Source organism: Westerdykella ornata, assembly GCF_010094085.1.
Source record: "Westerdykella ornata strain CBS 379.55 unplaced genomic scaffold EI97scaffold_3, whole genome shotgun sequence".
Classification (NCBI taxonomy): domain Eukaryota; kingdom Fungi; phylum Ascomycota; class Dothideomycetes; order Pleosporales; family Sporormiaceae; genus Westerdykella; species Westerdykella ornata.
In genome coordinates this window covers 116,129-133,987 of record NW_022986853.1, presented here as the reverse complement: position 1 = coordinate 133,987, position 17,859 = coordinate 116,129, and the positions used below count along the sequence as shown (strand labels likewise).

Here is a 17,859-nt window from a genome sequence, read left to right as displayed (position 1 = left end):
CACGTGATCCGATCCTCAACGCCAAGCATTCCCAAAGCATTGCGACGCACCGCGACGGTTCGACGCGACAACCGCCCCAGGCACGACTTTTGGACGACTACGATCTCATCCCATCCCCAATAACCCGCTGCATATTCGCGGTTGCTCTACTGATCGCTGCGGCCACATTCACCTGTTCTTGACTTGGAATTCTGTTCGTCCAGACAATCGCCTCACCTTCGCCGCAAGGAGTGGCTCCTCACCAGTCCGTCGCGTATATCACCCGTCACTGCGAAGGCCATGGCCGACGATGCGAGTGCACCTATTACGTCTGCGCAGACTCCCTTGACCGCTGCAGGCGCTGAAGGTGCGGCTCCCACACAGCCCGCCGGTTCCGTAGATCAAGGTATGCATTACCCATTGAAACCCGCTACCTCTAGTTCGCACAGCTTTGCGCAATAACTATCTCTGTCCTCGATTATTAGTCGGATGGATCTCTTAGCTCTGTACATATCAATAACCCTTGCGCTAGATGTCTCCATGGCCGAAGACCCTCCCATCAAAGAGTCTTCCAGAGAGCAGTCCGCAGTCGCTCCCGCACCCGTGTCAGACAACCCACTCGATGCGCCTGAAGGGCCGCGGCCCGAAGCCGAAGATGCGGATGCTCAAGATGACGAGGAGATGACCGGCGTGGACGAGTCCAAGAAAGGGAAAGATGGCGATGCCGCCGAGAACGCAGACCCCGAGGCGCAGGCGAAAGCCGCCCTGGAATCATCAGCTCGAGCGCATTTCGTTGCGCAAACGTACGCAACAGTCATCCCAAGCTATGCCTCTTGGTTCGATATGCGGTATATTGACTACCGCGAACGAAAGGCACTTCCAGAGTTCTTCAACGGGAGGAACCGGAGCAAGACACCCGCCGTGTATCGGGACTACCGCGACTTCATGATCAACACGTACCGGCTAAACCCAGAGGAATATCTCACTGTCACGGCATGCCGTCGTAATCTGGCTGGTGATGTGTGTGCGATCATGAGGGTACACGCATTTCTAGAGCAGTGGGGTTTGATCAATTATCAGGTAGACCTCTCCCGGACGATTACTACCGCCGCTGATTTAACACTCATGGACAGGTTGATCCCCAAGAGAGGCCATCAAACATTGGCCCCCCAAACACAAGCCACTTCAGGGTTACTGTGGACACCCCAAGGGGAATCCAGGCATTTCAACCAGCTCCCGAGGTGGTCAAGTCTCAAGGGAAGCCACATCCTGGCACCGAGCGAGCTGCAAGCCAGCAGCCCAAGACCGAGACGAAGACGTTACTTCATCGACACATCTACGAACCCAACGGCAAGGAGGCCGTCTCTGAGCCCAAGGACAAGGCGGCTAACGGCGAAGGTGCTTCCAATGGCGCAACGGGTGCTGCCGTGAAGGACCTCGAGGCGGCTCAGAAGGAACCGGCCAAGGCGGTTCACTGCAACACCTGTGGCGTTGACTGTACCAGCGTCTACTACCGGTATGAGAAGACGATTGACCAATCTGCTCAACCGAAGGGCAATGCATCTAGCTTGCGCGACATCTGCCCGAGGTGCTTCTTCGAAAAGCATTTTCCTTCGAACTGGAGCACCAAAGACTTTGTCAAGATCTCTGCGAGCGATGACCCCGGTGCGGGTATGCCCGAGGATAAGTGGTCGGACGAGGAAGTGCTTCTCCTGCTAGAAGGATTGGAGAGATTCGATGACGACTGGAACAGCGTGGCCGACCATGTCCAGACCAAGACCCGTGAGCAATGTGTCATGAAATTCCTTCAATTGGAGATCGAGGACAAATACGAGGAACCGGAGATCCCTCAACAAGAACCTATGTCCCAATCGCAACGGTTTGTCCGGGACCTCGGTCTTCTGAGCCAAGGGCGTATACCGATTCACCATGCGGATAACCCTGTCCTCAGCGTCGTGAGCTTCCTGGCTGGGTTGGCTCCTGCAAACGTGACCGAAGCTGCTGTCGCGTCAGGAAGGAGCGTGACAGAAATGAGGCGCATGTTAAAAGACAAGCTCGAGAAAGTACCGGCAGCAGGCTCCGAGAAAGGCAAGGAGAAGGAACAGGCACCTGCCTCAGCAGCAGCATCAGATGTCAAGAATGAAGACGCCATGGAGGTAGACACCATCCAACAGACTGCGTCTACGGGAGACAGCGCCGCCGCGCAGAGCTCGACCGGGGCGAACCCTCTCGTAACGCTGCCTTTCGCGCTGTCCGCTGCGCGTGCTTCAGCTCTGGCTTCTCATGAAGAGCGTCACATCTCCCGCCTCGTGTCTGGGGCCGTAAACCTCCAGCTTCAAAAGCTCCAGCTGAAGTTGGCACACTTTGATGATTTCGAGAAGCTGCTCGCCGCAGAGCGCCGTGAACTTCAGCGACGTCGCCAGCAGCTCTTCCTGGATAGACTGACGTTCCAAAGGCGTGTCCGAGGCTTTGAAGAGGCCACCAAGAAGATCGGTGCTAGCCTTGGAGGCGCCGGCCTGCCTGGATCTATGAGTCCGGAAGATGCCATCAATGCGCTGACGGAGGCCATAAGGACGTTTGGAGTGGGCAAGAGTGAGGACAATATCGGGGTGAAGCGTGCCAGCGTGGATGGGACTGCACAACCAATCGGAGAAGGAAATGAGGGCTTCAATCGCGTAGAGATCTAGGAGGCCCCGAACCTCATTATGATGCCCGTCTTGCATCCCGGGTTCGGTTTGCGTGGCAACCAAGGGGGGAATACCTACAATGGTGGGCGGCGTCTCTTCGTATTGGTTTTGGGGAATCCAGGTAGTTTATTTGGGCACGCCAAAGGAAGGTTTGGTGTATATTAGTTTCTAAAGAATCCAGAATTCTGACTTTTCTGAGCTTTCCAACCGCTTGAGCACATGGGTTTGTTGTTTTCGTGGTCATCTATAGATGGACAAGCCTCCGGCAGATCAGATCGCCAGGAACGAAACCCAGGCACTGGCGCGCCGCTCGGTTCGGCTTTCCGCTTAGAAATCCTGCGCTTCTCATCTTTCGATCAACGGACTGACGCAACCACCACATTCTTTCCACACACGCACTGTGCAGTTCGTTTCCTTCGTGTGCTTCGCCAGCAACATGTTCCGGCCTGCATCGCGCTTGGTTGCGCGGCAATCGGCGGTGCGCGCTTTCCCGCGCACTTTGGCACCGTCGCGACGACTTCTTAGCACAGCTCCGCCCGCCGAAAAGTCGAGGAGTTGGAAAAGCCTGGCGGCACGCTTGGGCATTGCAGGCGCCCTGATATACTCGTACAACAGCACCGATTTGTTTGCCGAAGAACCCAGAGGTGGGAGAACAAACGCTTTCTTGTTGCAGGTCTGGCTAACACCATCGCGTAGTCATCCCGGTCATTCCCGAGACGGACAACGAAACTGAAATACTCCCAACCATTGATGCCATCGCGGAGGAGCGAAGGAGGCGGAAGGCGGAGGCCGCTGAAGCAGCGGCTGCTGCTGCTGCCGAGAAAGAGAAGGCAACTCAAACGCACGAAGAGACGGCTGCATCAGGCAGCGTCGAGGAACTAGAGGAGGAAGCCGAACAGCAAGGCGCGTTCAATCCGGAGACTGGAGAGATCAATTGGGATTGCCCTTGTCTAGGGGGCATGGCTCATGGACCTTGCGGCGAGGAATTCAAGGCTGCGTTCAGCTGCTTCGTATACTCAACAGAGGAGCCCAAGGGCATGGACTGCGTGGAGAAGTTCAAGTAAGTCATTGCGACTTCCAGCAGCCATCTTGGCAACCTGGCTTTGCTGACGTCCTGGTAGGGACATGCAGAACTGCTTCAGACAGTACCCCGAAATCTACGGCTCAGAGCTGGACACGGACGAGAATGACGACGTGACTGCGGACGAAGCGCAGCTCCCTGCACCTGACTCGGAAAACCCTAGTCCCGAACTGGCCTCGGTATCATCGACCGGCGACAGCGAGTCTAGGGAGCAGAGAGCCCTGGCAGCGACTGAGCAGGTCAAGCAAGACTATGGCGACTCGGATAAGCACTACACTGGACCGGCCACAAAGAATCCGCAGGAGCCTCGTTCCGAGAGCGCCACTGAGCCAGTCAGTCCTCCGCCAGCAGAGGCAAAGAAGGAGCAGAAGGCAGTGAGCGAGAGCAACGAGGTGATTCCCAAGGCCTGGCATGACGAGAGGGACGCGAATGTCGAGATGCAGAAGAAGGAAAAGAAGGCAACGAAGTGAGAAAAACCAATGGCAAAAGAGTCAATGTACGATTAGCATTGTATTGTATGGATGGCATTTTGGAGGCGCGTACTGTACGAAGACGGCATAGCATTTCCGGCGTTGACATCTCTGCCATGTCCAGAAACGCACCCTACATAGCATGTTGCTTACTGTGTCCACAGACACACACAGTAAATCAAGAAAAACAAAAAAAGTACTAAACACCATCACCCTCTCCCAGATACCTAGTCTAGCCTAGGTACAGTACTGTGTACTAAGTAGTAGGTAGGTACCTAGGTAGTCATTCCAGGCCGCTGTGTCCACCCATGCTTTGTCTTCTCGGCAGCACTTCCTGCCGCTGGGCATGACGTAGTGCGCTAGTCCGTTTCCGACCATCACGTCAAGCTCGTGGCCTTGCATCAGATGGGCCTGGTCGCCCGCCTTGGTTCTCCCGAGCAGTCAAAACCCTGCCACCGTCCTGTCACAAGCCGTCCCTTGACGAGTATAACATCCCGCGTGCCAGCCACCATTCTTCTGGTATCGCCTCACTCCATCTTCACTCGTCTCTCATCTCCATACAACGACTCCGTCCATCTACGTCTCGGTCGCTATTCGACATACATACTCTATACAAGCTTGTCTAGCTAGCACCTGTCCATATAACAGCAAATCACCATGTCTTACGCAGATGTAGCGAAGAAGGGCCCTCACCAGAGTGCCGAAGAAGTGAGTACTCCACATAGCTGTTACTGTGCATCACGGCTGCTAACCAGAGCGCAGGCGTACGTTCTTCTCCTCTACCTAGCAAGTCCCTTTGTTCGCTGTCAGCACCTCTAACTCACGCGAACCATTGGGCTTGCCACTCACCTCCATATCCCTCCACACTTCGAATCATACTGACTGGATTCACTCAGCCGTGCTCCGGCCATGCCCGAAGTCGAGCGCTCCGACGAAAGTGTCCACTCCCTCGTCGACGTCGACTCCCCCCACGTCTCCTCTGTCCCGTCAGACTTCGAGTCCCAGTCGATAAAGACGGACACGCAGGCCGAACGCATCGAGCTCGAGGAGCGCGCCAGGCAACAGGCCGCGAAGGAGAAGGAGGCCAAGGACAAGGCCAAGGAGAAGGCCAAGCGTGGCAGCGACATAGCGAAGCAGAATGCGAAGAATCCCGTTATATTGGGCAATGCTCTGACGTTGGGCATTCTGGGAACCCTCCTCGGCATTGGCGCGTACAGGAAGTATGCTGCCAATAAGTTGACGTGGAAGCTAGTAGGGACGTGGGCAGGTGTTGTGGGTCTGTTTGCCCTGGGGGACTACTATGTCAGCCAGTGAGTTTGGTCCGGCTTTTCGCGAAGATCCATAATGAGGCTAACAGATGTCCGTAGATACTTTTTCAAGAAGTACCCGGCGAAGAAGTAAACATTGTGCAACCCTGACGCAGAGTCTCGTCGGATTTCTCTTCACCAGGATTTGCGGACGGGTCCGTTGGTCTGTCCAAATGGATTTCTCCCTATCATGGACTACGCAGTTCCCCCCTCCCTATTTTCTGAGCTCGGTACAGCGGATGGCAAATGTGTCACTGTTTGCATTCATGTTGTGCTGGCTGTGCATGCCTCGTTCTGTGAGTTCTGCGAGAGAATTCGGTTTCATACCGTGTGTATATATAATGTAACGGTTTCTTATTCTGGCAATGAACAGTCATGACTTTGATCTTCTCTTCCTATTGCAGAGTAATGCTTTTCAACGGTTTGAAAATGCACCATTCTAAGGGGTGAAGAAGGCGAGCGCCCAACCCGGACCCCTCAATTTCAACCATCGAAACCCTTGATGGAACGATAAGAAGAACTATAAATTCCCTAAGCCAATCCGTTAAATGTACGCAACCATGGGTATGGTGGGCTCCAAGGATCGAGGGGGCATGATACCTGTACCTGTTAGCTCCTCACCATGTGCTGGTTCACTCACGGACAACGTGTCTCGGGTACGAGAAACCAACCGGGCGACTCTTGTAGTGAGAACGGTACACCTGAAGCATAGGCGGAACAAATCTGTATAAAGATGGTGCGTTTATTTTGTCATCGTTATGAAAACAGCCAGCGTCGCCTCGTGGAAGTTCCAGTTCCTCCACAACGAGTATTACCTCACCGATAATGATGCCTTGTGTATGGTATAAACGTTTTTGGAGGTCCATCATCCAGCCCCTACGGCAGCAATGCTGCCCTAATCTTGCCCCTGTTCCCTAGTCAACTCTCAGTTGCTCTCTTCTCATCCTTCCCACTCCTCCTCCATGGTTTTCCAGTTGGTAAATCCTCTTCCGTCCAGCCGAAGACTCCTCCCTTTCTCCATCTATGTAGCTGCCTCTCGAACCTTCGTCATGAGGAGGCCCATGACTGCCCCTCTCCACCAGTGGAAATGCTCATGGAACGGTCACCGTCCGACGAGCCGCAGGCTTTCTCTCGACCAACCATGGGTGAAGCGTCGCCTTGTGCCTGATACTCCGCTCGATCCGCACCAGACGGTTTTGAGCTAGAACGAGAAGAGGATGACGGCCGACTCTCGGGTCTGTGTGCCGTAATTCCACTATCGAGTGAGGGTGCGTTGTTGACCTATTTGGACACGTCTCATTAGCACCCATGTGACAACCAAGTAATCATTGGGTCGCTCTGAACAAGACCAAGGTCTTTCTTGAAGCATTGGGCTTCTGCAGGTCGGTTCTGCAGAATCAGCGCCCACGCGAGCTGACCTCTGGCTCAACAGCAATCTCCACTTCGTACTCCTCTTCCTCTGCTTCATGATACTTGTCGTATTCGGCGCGTTCGTGTCGAGCCCGCGCCGCGTCAAGCATGAAGCGTACTGTGCCGCCGTGGCCTCGGGTTGCCATGGCCGACGGCGAGGTCGTCCCTGGGGTGACGGGCGTCAAAGGACTGGCCGTGTCGATTCCGTTGCGCAGCTTGGAGGCAGAGCCGTTGGTGGAGCGTGGCCAGCTTGCTTCCGCAATGTAGGCGGCGAAGCGTGGGATGTTCGCCGCCGAGGCTTCCTGGTTTAAACGGATGCGGATGTCAATAAAGGTCTCGAGGGGGTAGAAGGGTCCCACGGCAGTAGCGGTACGGTGATGGGTGTAAAGGTCGAGCAGGTCCAGAAGCGTCTCTGCAGTGAATTCAGCACGTGGTGACTGGATAGAAATATATCATGCAACGAACCCATTACTTCAGCCCGACTGGTTTTCCACTTGTCATAGGACATTGGGCCCCTGTCCACAAGCTCTTCCGGCTTCGAATCATGTAACCTGGCCGCCAACTCAATACACGCAATCGCCATGGTTGCTGCCGTCTGCTTGAGCGGCGCAAACGTCCTGTACAGATCCAAGCATAGATTCCAAGCGGTCCTCGCCTCTCTTTCCACGCCAAACCCCATGGTCCTCGCCAGCTTCACCAACAACTTCTGGGGATGTCGATTCCGGAAATCAAAACCTGCACTTTCCAGCATCAGCCGCTCCAGACCGATGATGAGCTTCGAGGGGTTCTCAAAGCGCGGATCGTCGGGCGCAAGATGCTCGCCCACGGGCAGCTTCAGGTTCCAACTGGCACACAGAATATCCCTCGACTTCTTGAGCGTGTCTTCAATCTTGCATGCAGTGAAGAGAGCGGCGGCGCTGGCATCGGCCCAATTGTACTCGTTGTCGGCATGGAGCGAGCGGAACTTGTGGAAGTAAACGACGGCCGTGTTGAAGGTTCGCACGGGAAGCTGGAGGCTGCGGCGAACGCTGTCAATCCAGGCGACGCCTTGAAGCCGCACGGCGTCCTCTCTGGCGTCCGACATGTTGAGATCACTGAGACGGCGTTCAATGGCTGACTGCAGGAGATAGGGCTTGGCGACCTCGATGAAGGAAGCTGGAGGCCCGACTCGCTCGTCGGACGACGCGGCGGGCGCCATGGCGAGGGGGTCGGAGTGGCTACAGATGGGTAGCCAGTGATCTTTCAGTGAATGAGGTTCGGCAATGTCGTGTGAAGGTACGGCGTCGTGGGCTAGTATTTATGGTTGGGGTTGGTGTTGACATGAGTGGACGTCAGAACATCCATAGAAATCTCGAAGTGGGTCATAGCTTCTGAGACACCCATGCACTATTTATCTCGTCACTCGTGGGCACCAGACCATATAACATTAAGACGGCTATGTGGCTCCCGGCAAATCAGAGGCATGGTTCCTTATGAGAGAGCTACATTTCAGCTACCATTACGACAAGTAAACTTGTCCTCGACGTTGCCATATCCAGATCCCCTGCCAGCCTTATATACAATTAAACACTATTATTTCCGATGCTCATGATCCTTTCGCCCCTTGTCCGCCAACGAACGCCATTAGCAACTTATGCTCAATCATAATGTCAAAGAAGCTGGAATGGAGGCGAGGGCATGGAGGCCACGGCTCCCAATAAGAACCGAAAATGCAAGGCTTGTAAATCTAAATTCTGTACCCGAGGGTCGGAGTGCCTCTGGAATGTATATCAAACAGCGAATGGGCAACGAGACAGCTTAGGCTGGCCGGTTGGAGAAGGTCAGCAGGCAATCGTCCTGCCTCATCGTCAGTCAATTCAAGGGAGAAGAGCGAAGGAGATCTCTTACCTGGGGGAAAATCGTGGCAAACACCTTGATCTCTTCGCTCAAGGGAGTAACCTCATGCTTCCAGTCGAGCAACATGCTGGCCTTGCCGATCATGAGCATAAGGTTCGCCTGCGCGTATACCTGGCCAAGGCAGACGTGCGGACCCACACCGAACACGAGCCAATTCTTGGTCTGCTTGTCGGCATCGCCCGTGATCCAGCGTTCAGGGACATATGAGTCGGGATCGGGATAAGCTTCCTTGTCATGGAGCGCAAGATACGTGGTGGGAACAACCATGGCGCCCTTGGGAACGGTATAAGTGTCGGTGATGGGGAAATCTTTCTTAGCGATATACGGCACCATGATCACGGGAGGGCGGTACCGGAGAACCTCTTTGACCACCGCGCGCGTCCAAGGCATGCTCTCAATCTGGTCGAGGGTGATGGGCGCATGCCGATCGCCGTTCCGGATGGCGAGGTTCTCCTCGCGGACCTTGTCCAGGTACTCGGGTCTGTCTGCCATGATCTGGAACAACCAAGTGGCAGCCGAAGAAGTAGCGTCCTGACTGGCGAACAGAAAGGTGAACAGAGTCATGGAGATCTCAAAGTCGCTAAAGTCGCGGATGAGCATGGTGGGTTTCTCGGCGTCGTCGACCTGGACGCCAGACGCGACCTTTTGGCGGTAGGCTTCGGACTCCTGCATCTGCGCAACCCAGAAGTCCAGGATGCACTCTTTGTTTCCTCCGGCGGCCATTCGAACTTTGCTCTTTGCCGCACACTTTGCGAATTCAGCCAAAACCATATCGGCAGCCTTCTTCCCGTACCAACTCTTTGTGAAGGGGAGGATAATGGGGAAATTGACGAGCTCCAGCGCAGCAGTGATGAGATAGTAATCGTCGGCGATCTTCTTGATGGTCTCGTCGGACATGTAGTGGCCGACAAAGGTACGGCAGCTGATGGCGGTCAACATTTCGCGGAACTCGGGCATGAAAGGCATGGCCTTGCCGCCCATTTCCACCTGGGACTTGTGCACGAAACGCTTGAAGTAGTCGTTATAGACCTCCTCGAGCCCGGGCAGATACTGGCCAATGGCCTGACGGGTGAAGAGACCATTCAGACCCTTGCGATAGTCGACATGGGGCTTTCCATCAAGGAAAACCCAGTTCTGCGGGCGAAGCAGCTTATAGGCGGCATCCACAACACATGGTTTCACAAAGGTGGGCGAGTTGAAAACCTTCCGAGCCATATCGCGGGTAGAAGCAATGACAACGAACCTGGGGAGGAGGTCAGCACGCGGGGGTTGTGGGGGAGGCGCGCCAGGGGAGCCGGCGTGGAGCCATCGTACTTGTGGAAGACGGAGACGCAGCTCAGTGGACCCGAAAGCCATTTCTCGTGGTACTTTGAGAATTTCGGGTTTACAGAGTCGAGAAAGGGACCGATGAAGGGGGTTTTCCAGGCAGGGCCCACGATGGATCCCTTATTCCAGATGTACTTGACTGCGCACACGGGTGAGTCTGACATGTTTGGTGTCTCCCCAGCGATTGCGGCTTTGACTTACACTGATCGTAGGCCACGCACATCAAGAGAAGGGTCAGCAGGACAGTGGAGGTGCTGAGGCCGTTCAGGAGGGTGGCCAGGAGGCCGCTGGGATCCAATTGCACCATGTGGTGGGCAACCTTGGCATCGGCCGTGGGCGAGACGAAGCTGGCATTGACATTGACGGCCATGATTGCGGAGGAGACGACAAGAATGCGCAACAGAGCCGGAAGAGAGGGGAAGCTCAGAGTCGTTTGGCGGGCTGAGGAGACGTTCGGATGGATCGGAGGAACGATGAGAGACCCTTTTGTTGACCTAAGGCCAAATATTTCGGGCTTGTCGCGGTTGTGGTCTAGCGCGGCCAAGCCACATTAACCGCGCCAGCCCTGACTGGTCCCCTGGGTCGGTACCTGCATATCATATTTGTAATTATAAGGACGTGACAGAATCTACCCAGTGCCGTGTACTCCTGAGTACTATATAGGTACCCGTTCCCGTCTGCACATGTCTGCCCAGCCTTACCGTACGGTCACATGTCGACTACCTAGATATGTTACAGAAGGACTACATTACCGTACTTACAAGACGGGACCGGAGGGTGAAGATTCTCTACCCATCATCTTGTGCAGTTGCGGGAAATGACCACATGTCTTCTTGAAATCAATGCTCACCCACACACCCCAAAAGCATCCTCATGCCGCCATCCAGCGGTCCTCATCGTCTGCCACGTCGTAATCGGCCTCCCCTCCCCCCGTATTCTCAACCCCATCCTCGCCAGTTCCTTGCTCCGCGCCCGAGGCTTGCTCGTCCGCCTTGCCTTCCTCCATCTTGATGTCCCCATCCGACCCGGGGGGTGCCGGCGCCGCCAATGCTCCAGAAGCAGCCGTCGTAGCAGCATTGGCTACCCATGCCAGCTCCATCTTGCCGATATCAGGAATCTCGACTGCGTGCTCGATGAACTAACCACGTCAGTACATCCATCTGCTGGAGACGCGCTTCGTAGACGTACCATTTCCGCCATGTAGCGCTCCTTGAAACTGACAACCTGTGTATCGGGGCGTTCGGGGTGCGGTTCGATGCTCTCATACTCGTAATTATTCTACATCCATGTCAGTCACCACTCGCGATGCGAGCATATCCAGCACCAGACACTCACCAGAAGATGTTCGCGAAGGACTTCATCTTGTCGTGAGCCGGCCTCTACTCCAACAATCGCGACCCTCCTCGGCCGGTTGTCGAGGCGCTTCACACCACTTCGACCGCCACCAAAGGGCGAAGCACCATAACCGCGACCACGGTAGCTTCCGCGGAAATATGCAACCCCGCGTCCTCGCGAATGCGGATAGCCTCTGCCCCGGAAACCCGTCCCGCGTCCCCGCCCTCTAGCCGAGACCGTGTCATAGTCGGCATTCAGACCTTGCGCTTCCGCTTGGAGGGAGGAGAGCTGATCAATGAGCGTAGCTTCGTCGAGAGCGGTAGCATCCTTCTGCTTTGCTGCCCGCTTCGCCAGCTCAATCTTCAGTAACCTCGTTTGCTCTTCATTCTCCTTCAGCTTCCTCTCCACTTCTTCCATGCGCGCCGCGGCTTCTTGTGACTTTCTGCGCCTCTCCTCAAACGCCTTCTGAGCCTCGGCCTGCCGTCTTTCCACCTCTACGCGATCCACCTCCTCTTGGCCGTCGTTACGGAGCTCCGAGGCATCCGGAGCTGTAGACTCTCCGGGAATACCATTACCCGCGTCAGGCGGCGGCTTTGCGAGCGACGCTGTCTTGTACCAGTACACCTTGACAAATCTGTTGTCAAAGATCACCTTGGGGCTGTCATATGCGCGTCTAGCAGCAAAGTAATCGCTGTACTTGACAACTGCTAGTCGCTTGTAAGGCTGCATGTCGACGTGGACGATTTCTCCAAACTGCGAGAAAAACCCACGCACGGCATCTTCGCTGAAATTCTCCTCGGGTATCTGCTCGACAACGATTGTGCTATTTGAGCGATCATAGTTGGGGCCAAGTTGAGAAAAGGGTGCCCGTGACCTGGATCCCCTGGCCGAGCCAGAAGCATGGCCGCGCTCCCTTTCACCAATGCTCCCGAGTGCCTCCATACCGAGGAGGGCCTGGTTCGGGTCATACTCTGCCACAATGTTAGACATGAGCTTCAACGAGATTGGGCCTCTCCGCGAGGGGGTGCCCAAGCTTGGCTGGAAGACCCCGGAGAGGAGTAGCATCGGACAGCATATACCTTCGTTTGGCCTGGGGAGGACTATCTCTCCTCCGTGCTCGTAGGGACACGCACTCCCAAGAGCACAGAACCCTTTAGTATCGTAATCCTCGCAGCGCCTCTTCCCACCTTTAGCCTGGCTTCGTCCCATGGATCGAGGATCCGCAACGAAGGGGAATCCAGGTATACCAGGTACGGCCATACCCATCATTGCCATCAACGCCATGGGATCCGTATAGTTCATGGTTGAAAACCCGGGGGGTAGCGGGGGAAGGGCGGGAAAGTTGGTCGCAGGAGCTATTGGAGCTCCAGAAGGCAGAGCAGGCGGCGCCTGGCCAAGATTCACATTTCCAAGCGCACCTCGACTGTTCCTCCCCCCACGTCGAGCCACCTCTTTCAGTGGGCGCTGGCCATTACTCTCTCGCTGGTAATGCGCATCACTCCCATCTGCCGGCTGACTTGTATCCCGTTCGTAGCGTTTCCTCTTCCGTGGAACCTCCCCTCGCTGGTCCTGTGGACTGGCCAAAGGGCGCGACGGGCGGGTGTTCTGCCGTTGAGCGTTCGCTGGTCCCGTCGGCCGGTTGAACGGCGGGGCATCGGCGGAAAGCTTGGATTGGGCTGGAGCAGTTGGTTTGGAGGATCCATTTGGGGTACTCTTGGATCTGAAAGACTTGGTCCTTACCGCAGCGAGCACTTCATCAATGAATGGCGCCGTATCTAGGGCGTCAACTCGAGAACTTCAATGCGAGAGATGTAGACTCACGATCTTGAAGAAAGTCGGAGAGAGCGTCTAAACAGTTGTTTCGTACTGCGTCCTCCGTTTCCTCCGCTGCGATCAATGCGATCACATAATCAGCGAGGACTCCAGCATCTGCATCGGAACTTGGCTCGTCAGCATGTGACTTTTCACTCCTGCAGGATTTACTCACATTTTCTCGAGCTTTGGAATGATCCAATCTTTGAAGGCCAGTTTGTCCGACTCCTCCACCAACATTTTCCCGTACGATTGACGCGACCCTTCTGTGTCCCAACCCTTCTCAAGACTGTTCGATTCAACCTTGGAACGCGCGAGAAACAGGTACGTGACTTAAAGTACGCACCTGGCTCTGTCGCAGATAATAACGCACGAGGCCACTTGAGCAGCACGGGCGATGGAGCCTCTGCGAGAAGCCCAATAGGTCCAGAGCGTCAGAGGCGCGGTGAGTGCAAGGACAGCTACCCCAGAGTAAGGTCTCAGTATTATAGTAGCTTATGCGGGACTCTAGATCCGAGGTTTTTCCGCAAGCCCCCGCTCCCATCATAGATCGGGAGCCTGGCCTGGGCGAGTGCGTTTAAATAGACGCACGTGACGAGGATTCCTGCAAGCTTGACCCTTCCCAAGTTCCAACATAAAAGGTTACAGTGGATTGACAGAGAGGGAGGCGCACAAAGCATACCCCTCTGGCCGAAAGGGGAGAATGGCAACAAATCCAGCCACGCCGTGCTGTGTCTGGGAATGCAGCAACACCCAGCAAAGGAACATCACAAGTGGAAATACGAGGTTTGATACGACGGGCATAACATTGAATCTTCCTTTGTCCACATCACACAAGAACAAGCTAAAAGCCAATGGATCATTGCCAGTCTCTTGAGCTGGACCTGAAAGGTTCGACCCTGAAAACTGGCGGGTCATAATGTCCACGCTCTGAATACGCAAGGACGACCTGTTTCTGGTATCGAGCGACCGCCGATGAGCGCGCGAAGTATGCAGATTGGCAATGATCGAGAGAAAAAGGAATCTAAAACTTTTGATACCTGTTCTCTATAGCTTGTCATAGTACTGCACGACCAGTTAGTATCCGCATGGGCCGAATGATCCAGGAATGCACTTACGTTGTCAACACCGGGCACCTCGACCTTGATACCCTTGCGCTTCCTCATCTCGGAAACGATCCTACCAGGCATCGTCGAGGCATCAAGCGGCGATCCACCCTGGAGAATCTGCCAGTGATGGAAGACCAGTTGAGGGAAGGCCTGACCGGCAGTGTGTGATCGCAGATCGGCAGTGAAACCGAACGACTCGTTGACGGGAAGGTAAGCCTTGACGTTGAAGAGGGGCGTGCCGACACGCTGGTTCTCCTCGAAGACGTGACCACGCCTGCGGGTAAGGACACCGTAGATACCACCCATTGCCTGCTCGGGCACCTGGATCTCGACGAGGTAGACGGGCTCCTGGAGAGCCGGTTCGGCGAGCAGCGTAGCGGCGTACAACACACGGCGAGCAGTAGGAATGATCTGACCACCACCACGATGGATAGCATCAGCATGGAGAGTAACGTCCATGATGTTGAACCGAATGGAACGCATGGGCTCTTCGGCGATAGGGCCCTCCTTGGTTGCCCACTGGAAGCCAGACACGACGGAGTCTTTGATTTCGTTCAAATACTGAACGGCCTTGGTCTGGTCAACGAGCAAGTTGGCGCCAGTGGTGTCGGGGCCGAAGCACCAAATCTTACGGGCATCGGTGACGTCCCAACCATACTCATCGGCGAGGATACGGGCGCGGGCCTTGAAATCGTCACGGGGCCCGATCTGACCAGACTCAATAGCCTGGGCAACCTCCTCGTCAAGGGGCTGAGCAGTGACATAGAGACGGTTGTGCTTGTTGGGCGACTTGGACAGAGCGGTGATGCTCGAGGTGCTGTTGACCGTCTCACGGTACTGGACGACGGGGTCGGAGACGCGGAGAGGGACACCGGCGTGATCTTCCTCAAGATCCTTCAAGCAAATCTCCAAGTGCAACTCACCAGCACCGGCAACGACGTGTTCACCGGAATCAGAGATGTAGGTGAGGACGCAAGGATCGGATTTGGACAGACGCTTGAGACCTTCGACGAGCTTGGGAAGATCCTGGGCGTTCTTGACCTCGACGGAACGTTGCACGACGGGGGAGACGGAGAACTTCATAACCTTGAGGTTGTGTGCCGTCTCATTGGTGGTGAGGGTACCAGACTTGAGCAGGAACTGATCGATACCGACCAGACCGAGAATGTTACCAGCGGGGACATCCTCGATGGGCTCGACGAAACGGCCCATCATGAGAATGGTACGCTGCACAGCCTTGATGAACAAGTCTTCCTTCTTGCCGGGGGTATAGTTGGGGCCCTGGATGCGGACCTTCAGGCCGGAGCGGACGGTACCGGAGAAGACACGACCGAAAGCGTAGAACCGGCCCTTATCGGACGTCGGCACCATCTTGGAGACGTACAACATGAGGGGACCCTTGGGATCGCAGTCACGGATACCGATGGCGTTGACATCATCATGGGGACCCTCATACAGAGTCTCCATGCGGTACTTCTGGGCAGTAACAGGGGAAGGAAGGTGGAGAATCATCATCTCCAAAAGAGCATCAGCGGCAGGAAGGAATTTCCTCATGACCACCTTGAGGAGCTGCTTGCCCTCCAGATCTTTCTCGTCAGAGCTAAGCTTGATCTCGAGCTTCTCGAGAAGCTTGGGGATCTCGTCCGTCTTGAAGTTCATGACCGCATTGAACACCCTGAAGATGGGGTCCAAGATGAACTGATTGAAAGCACGCTCGAGCTGCTGGCCCTCGTAGGTGCCGTTCTTGGTCCACTTCTTGGTCTTGGGGTTGAAGTAGCTGTCACCCTGCACTTTGTTAGTGCAGAATTCTCAACGAAGATCAATGCAACGTACCCAGAGGCGCTCCATCATCTTGTTCTTGTCAACGCCAAACTTCTTGGCATAACGAGAAGCGAACTGGCGGACAGTGAAAGCCCAGCCGTGCAGACCGGAGCCAAAGGCGATGGTACCCTTGTCGGGGTAGACCTGGCAGTCACCAAGGGCCTTGTCATAGTAGGTAGCGATGACGACGTTGACGGACTCAATGACACGGGAGAAGTTCTGGTACAGATCCTCCTTGGTGACTTGGAGCTCGAGAAGGGCACGGTCGACCTTGTTGATGATGACGACGGGCTTGATGCGCTCACCGAGAGCCTGGCGGAGCACGGTTTCGGTCTGGACGCAGACACCTTCTACAGTATCGACGACAACGAGGGCACCGTCGGTGACACGGAGCGCAGCAGTGACTTCGGAAGAGAAGTCAACGTGACCGGGAGAGTCGATCAAGTTGATCAAGAAGTCGTTCTTCTCAACCTTGCCGGGAACGTCTTTCAGATCCTCTGGGTCGTTGAGCTGAGCATAGAGGGAAATGGCAGTGGACTTGATCGTCACACCACGCTCCTGCTCGTCTGCTCGAGTATCCGTGAATCGTGCTTCTCCGGCTTTCGCTGCAGAAATGATACCAGCACGCTGGACGAGAGAGTCGGTGAGGGTAGATTTTCCGTGATCGACTGTTCAGCGCATACACGTTAGCTCGCTGCATCGTGGGTGCGGGGTCGCTCTGGAAGCGGCCAGAGGTGAGGGCGATGTGCTTACCGTGAGCAATGACGGACATGTTCCGGATGTTAAGCGGATTGTCCATCAAGGCACGGATCTAGAGTGCATCAGTATACCGCCAGGCCATGGCAGCCAGCGCTGCCACAGTGGATGCCCAACGTACCTCCTCAACCGTGAAGCTACACAAGTCCTGTCAGCAAAATCCCTCTCTCTCGCACAGAGCACCATCGCAGACCCTCACAAACTTCGGCTTGCGACGGGGAGTTGAACAACTTCAACAAAAACAGGAAAAAGGCACTTACTTGACCATTTTGGCGGTGTTGAGAGGTGTAGTCTTCTGTGAAAATTTGGTGGTGGAATGAGGTTAACCCGCTTTGGAGGTCGTTTGGAAGAGTCGAGTGGAGCACGAGAAGGAGTGCCAGATGCTCCAGCTGTGCAGACCAGTCAGTTGCAGGGCGCGCTCTTGAGGGCCTCTTGCGACGGTTTGGCGTGAGGGGACTGCGAGCAGAAAAAGAGGGAGAGGGTGCTGGGAGGGGAAAGCAGCTTTTCAACCACACCACTGAAGTGTGTCGGAACGTGGGGCTCGCTTATTAATATTTTTGGACTTCACAGATAGCCCTGGCTCGCCCGCCTCCCGCCACTCAGCGAGGCAACTGAAGAAGAAGGGCGGCTGCACGCATAATTTACCCTGTGTTCCTCACAGGACGAGTCCAAAAAGGGCGATCATCTTGTCAGCAGGACGACGATCTTACCCACCGATTTGTCGATTGAATGAAATGTATTTGCGTGGCTGGGCGCTAGCTTGAGCAGCTGGGAACCGTGTCCACATTGAACGTCATATATGCCCTAACATTAAATAAGACCGAGGGCTCTGACATAGTTGCCCGCGCGCCCTTACTGTAGACTAACAAT

At 55.2% G+C, this 17,859-nt stretch overlaps 8 protein-coding genes across 8 annotated transcripts; 3 read left to right on the top strand and 5 right to left on the bottom strand.

Annotated features, from left to right (window-relative positions):
- Positions 1–58: 58 nt before the first annotated feature.
- EI97DRAFT_430300 (SWIRM-domain-containing protein) lies at positions 59–2,863 on the top strand. The gene is made up of 3 exons (XM_033797646.1): positions 59–385; positions 512–1,059; positions 1,113–2,863. The coding sequence occupies exons 1-3, from the start codon at positions 280–282 to the stop codon at positions 2,664–2,666; spliced, it is 2,208 nt and encodes a 735-aa protein (XP_033656744.1). The 5' UTR covers positions 59–279; the 3' UTR covers positions 2,667–2,863.
- A 112-nt stretch (positions 2,864–2,975) lies between these two features.
- Positions 2,976–4,438, top strand: EI97DRAFT_491928 (uncharacterized protein). The gene is made up of 3 exons (XM_033802291.1): positions 2,976–3,310; positions 3,363–3,726; positions 3,788–4,438. The coding sequence occupies exons 1-3, from the start codon at positions 3,103–3,105 to the stop codon at positions 4,215–4,217; spliced, it is 1,002 nt and encodes a 333-aa protein (XP_033656743.1). The 5' UTR covers positions 2,976–3,102; the 3' UTR covers positions 4,218–4,438.
- A 398-nt stretch (positions 4,439–4,836) lies between these two features.
- EI97DRAFT_430297 (uncharacterized protein) lies at positions 4,837–5,748 on the top strand. The gene is made up of 3 exons (XM_033797645.1): positions 4,837–4,925; positions 4,980–4,981; positions 5,114–5,748. The coding sequence occupies exons 1-3, from the start codon at positions 4,875–4,877 to the stop codon at positions 5,529–5,531; spliced, it is 471 nt and encodes a 156-aa protein (XP_033656742.1). The 5' UTR covers positions 4,837–4,874; the 3' UTR covers positions 5,532–5,748.
- Positions 5,749–6,921: 1,173 nt separating this feature from the next.
- Positions 6,922–8,132, bottom strand: EI97DRAFT_455477 (cyclin-like protein; the record flags this gene model as incomplete). Its single annotated transcript, XM_033800650.1, has 2 exons — positions 6,922–7,346; positions 7,400–8,132. 2 exons carry the CDS (start codon positions 8,130–8,132, stop codon positions 6,922–6,924), a joined length of 1,158 nt encoding a protein of 385 aa, XP_033656741.1.
- Positions 8,133–8,398: 266 nt separating this feature from the next.
- Positions 8,399–10,622, bottom strand: EI97DRAFT_391856 (cytochrome P450 61). Its single transcript, XM_033796253.1, has 4 exons — positions 10,358–10,622; positions 10,145–10,295; positions 8,822–10,073; positions 8,399–8,770 (listed from the first exon to the last, which is right to left on the bottom strand). Exons 1-4 carry the CDS (start codon positions 10,524–10,526, stop codon positions 8,732–8,734), a joined length of 1,611 nt encoding a protein of 536 aa, XP_033656740.1. The 5' UTR covers positions 10,527–10,622; the 3' UTR covers positions 8,399–8,731.
- A 122-nt stretch (positions 10,623–10,744) lies between these two features.
- EI97DRAFT_464511 (uncharacterized protein) lies at positions 10,745–13,748 on the bottom strand. Its single transcript, XM_033801423.1, has 5 exons — positions 13,479–13,748; positions 13,313–13,431; positions 11,492–13,266; positions 11,345–11,434; positions 10,745–11,294 (listed from the first exon to the last, which is right to left on the bottom strand). The coding sequence occupies exons 1-5, from the start codon at positions 13,541–13,543 to the stop codon at positions 11,028–11,030; spliced, it is 2,316 nt and encodes a 771-aa protein (XP_033656739.1). The 5' UTR covers positions 13,544–13,748; the 3' UTR covers positions 10,745–11,027.
- A 205-nt stretch (positions 13,749–13,953) lies between these two features.
- Positions 13,954–14,439, bottom strand: EI97DRAFT_391853 (uncharacterized protein; the record flags this gene model as incomplete). The annotated part of the gene is made up of 1 exon (XM_033796252.1): positions 13,954–14,439. A coding segment is annotated over exon 1 (267 nt), but the record flags the coding sequence as incomplete, so codon positions are not given.
- On the bottom strand, positions 13,954–17,656 carry EI97DRAFT_430293 (P-loop containing nucleoside triphosphate hydrolase protein). The gene is made up of 6 exons (XM_033797644.1): positions 17,250–17,656; positions 17,111–17,126; positions 16,987–17,044; positions 16,246–16,901; positions 14,422–16,197; positions 13,954–14,368 (listed from the first exon to the last, which is right to left on the bottom strand). Exons 1-6 carry the CDS (start codon positions 17,255–17,257, stop codon positions 14,351–14,353), a joined length of 2,532 nt encoding a protein of 843 aa, XP_033656737.1. The 5' UTR covers positions 17,258–17,656; the 3' UTR covers positions 13,954–14,350.
- Positions 17,657–17,859: the final 203 nt, after the last annotated feature.

Coding starts and splice junctions, on each gene's coding strand:
- EI97DRAFT_430293 (XM_033797644.1), bottom strand. Junction 16,902..16,986: donor CATGTCCGTCATTGCTCACG/GTAAGCACATCG, acceptor TGCGCTGAACAG/TCGATCACGGAAAATCTACC. Junction 16,198..16,245: donor AGATGATGGAGCGCCTCTGG/GTACGTTGCATT, acceptor AACAAAGTGCAG/GGTGACAGCTACTTCAACCC.
- EI97DRAFT_391856 (XM_033796253.1), bottom strand. CDS start 10,526: ATGGCCGTCAATGTCAATGCCAGCTTCGTCTCGCCCACGGCCGATGCC. Junction 10,296..10,357: donor GTGCGTGGCCTACGATCAGT/GTAAGTCAAAGC, acceptor CCGTGTGCGCAG/TCAAGTACATCTGGAATAAG. Junction 8,771..8,821: donor TTGCCACGATTTTCCCCCAG/GTAAGAGATCTC, acceptor ACGATGAGGCAG/GACGATTGCCTGCTGACCTT.
- EI97DRAFT_430300 (XM_033797646.1), top strand. CDS start 280: ATGGCCGACGATGCGAGTGCACCTATTACGTCTGCGCAGACTCCCTTG. Junction 386..511: donor CGCCGGTTCCGTAGATCAAG/GTATGCATTACC, acceptor CCCTTGCGCTAG/ATGTCTCCATGGCCGAAGAC. Junction 1,060..1,112: donor GGGGTTTGATCAATTATCAG/GTAGACCTCTCC, acceptor ACTCATGGACAG/GTTGATCCCCAAGAGAGGCC.
- EI97DRAFT_464511 (XM_033801423.1), bottom strand. CDS start 13,543: ATGTTGGTGGAGGAGTCGGACAAACTGGCCTTCAAAGATTGGATCATT. Junction 13,432..13,478: donor ATTCCAAAGCTCGAGAAAAT/GTGAGTAAATCC, acceptor TGACGAGCCAAG/TTCCGATGCAGATGCTGGAG. Junction 13,267..13,312: donor CTCCGACTTTCTTCAAGATC/GTGAGTCTACAT, acceptor TTGACGCCCTAG/ATACGGCGCCATTCATTGAT.
- EI97DRAFT_491928 (XM_033802291.1), top strand. CDS start 3,103: ATGTTCCGGCCTGCATCGCGCTTGGTTGCGCGGCAATCGGCGGTGCGC. Junction 3,311..3,362: donor GTTTGCCGAAGAACCCAGAG/GTGGGAGAACAA, acceptor ACCATCGCGTAG/TCATCCCGGTCATTCCCGAG. Junction 3,727..3,787: donor GACTGCGTGGAGAAGTTCAA/GTAAGTCATTGC, acceptor ACGTCCTGGTAG/GGACATGCAGAACTGCTTCA.
- EI97DRAFT_430297 (XM_033797645.1), top strand. CDS start 4,875: ATGTCTTACGCAGATGTAGCGAAGAAGGGCCCTCACCAGAGTGCCGAA.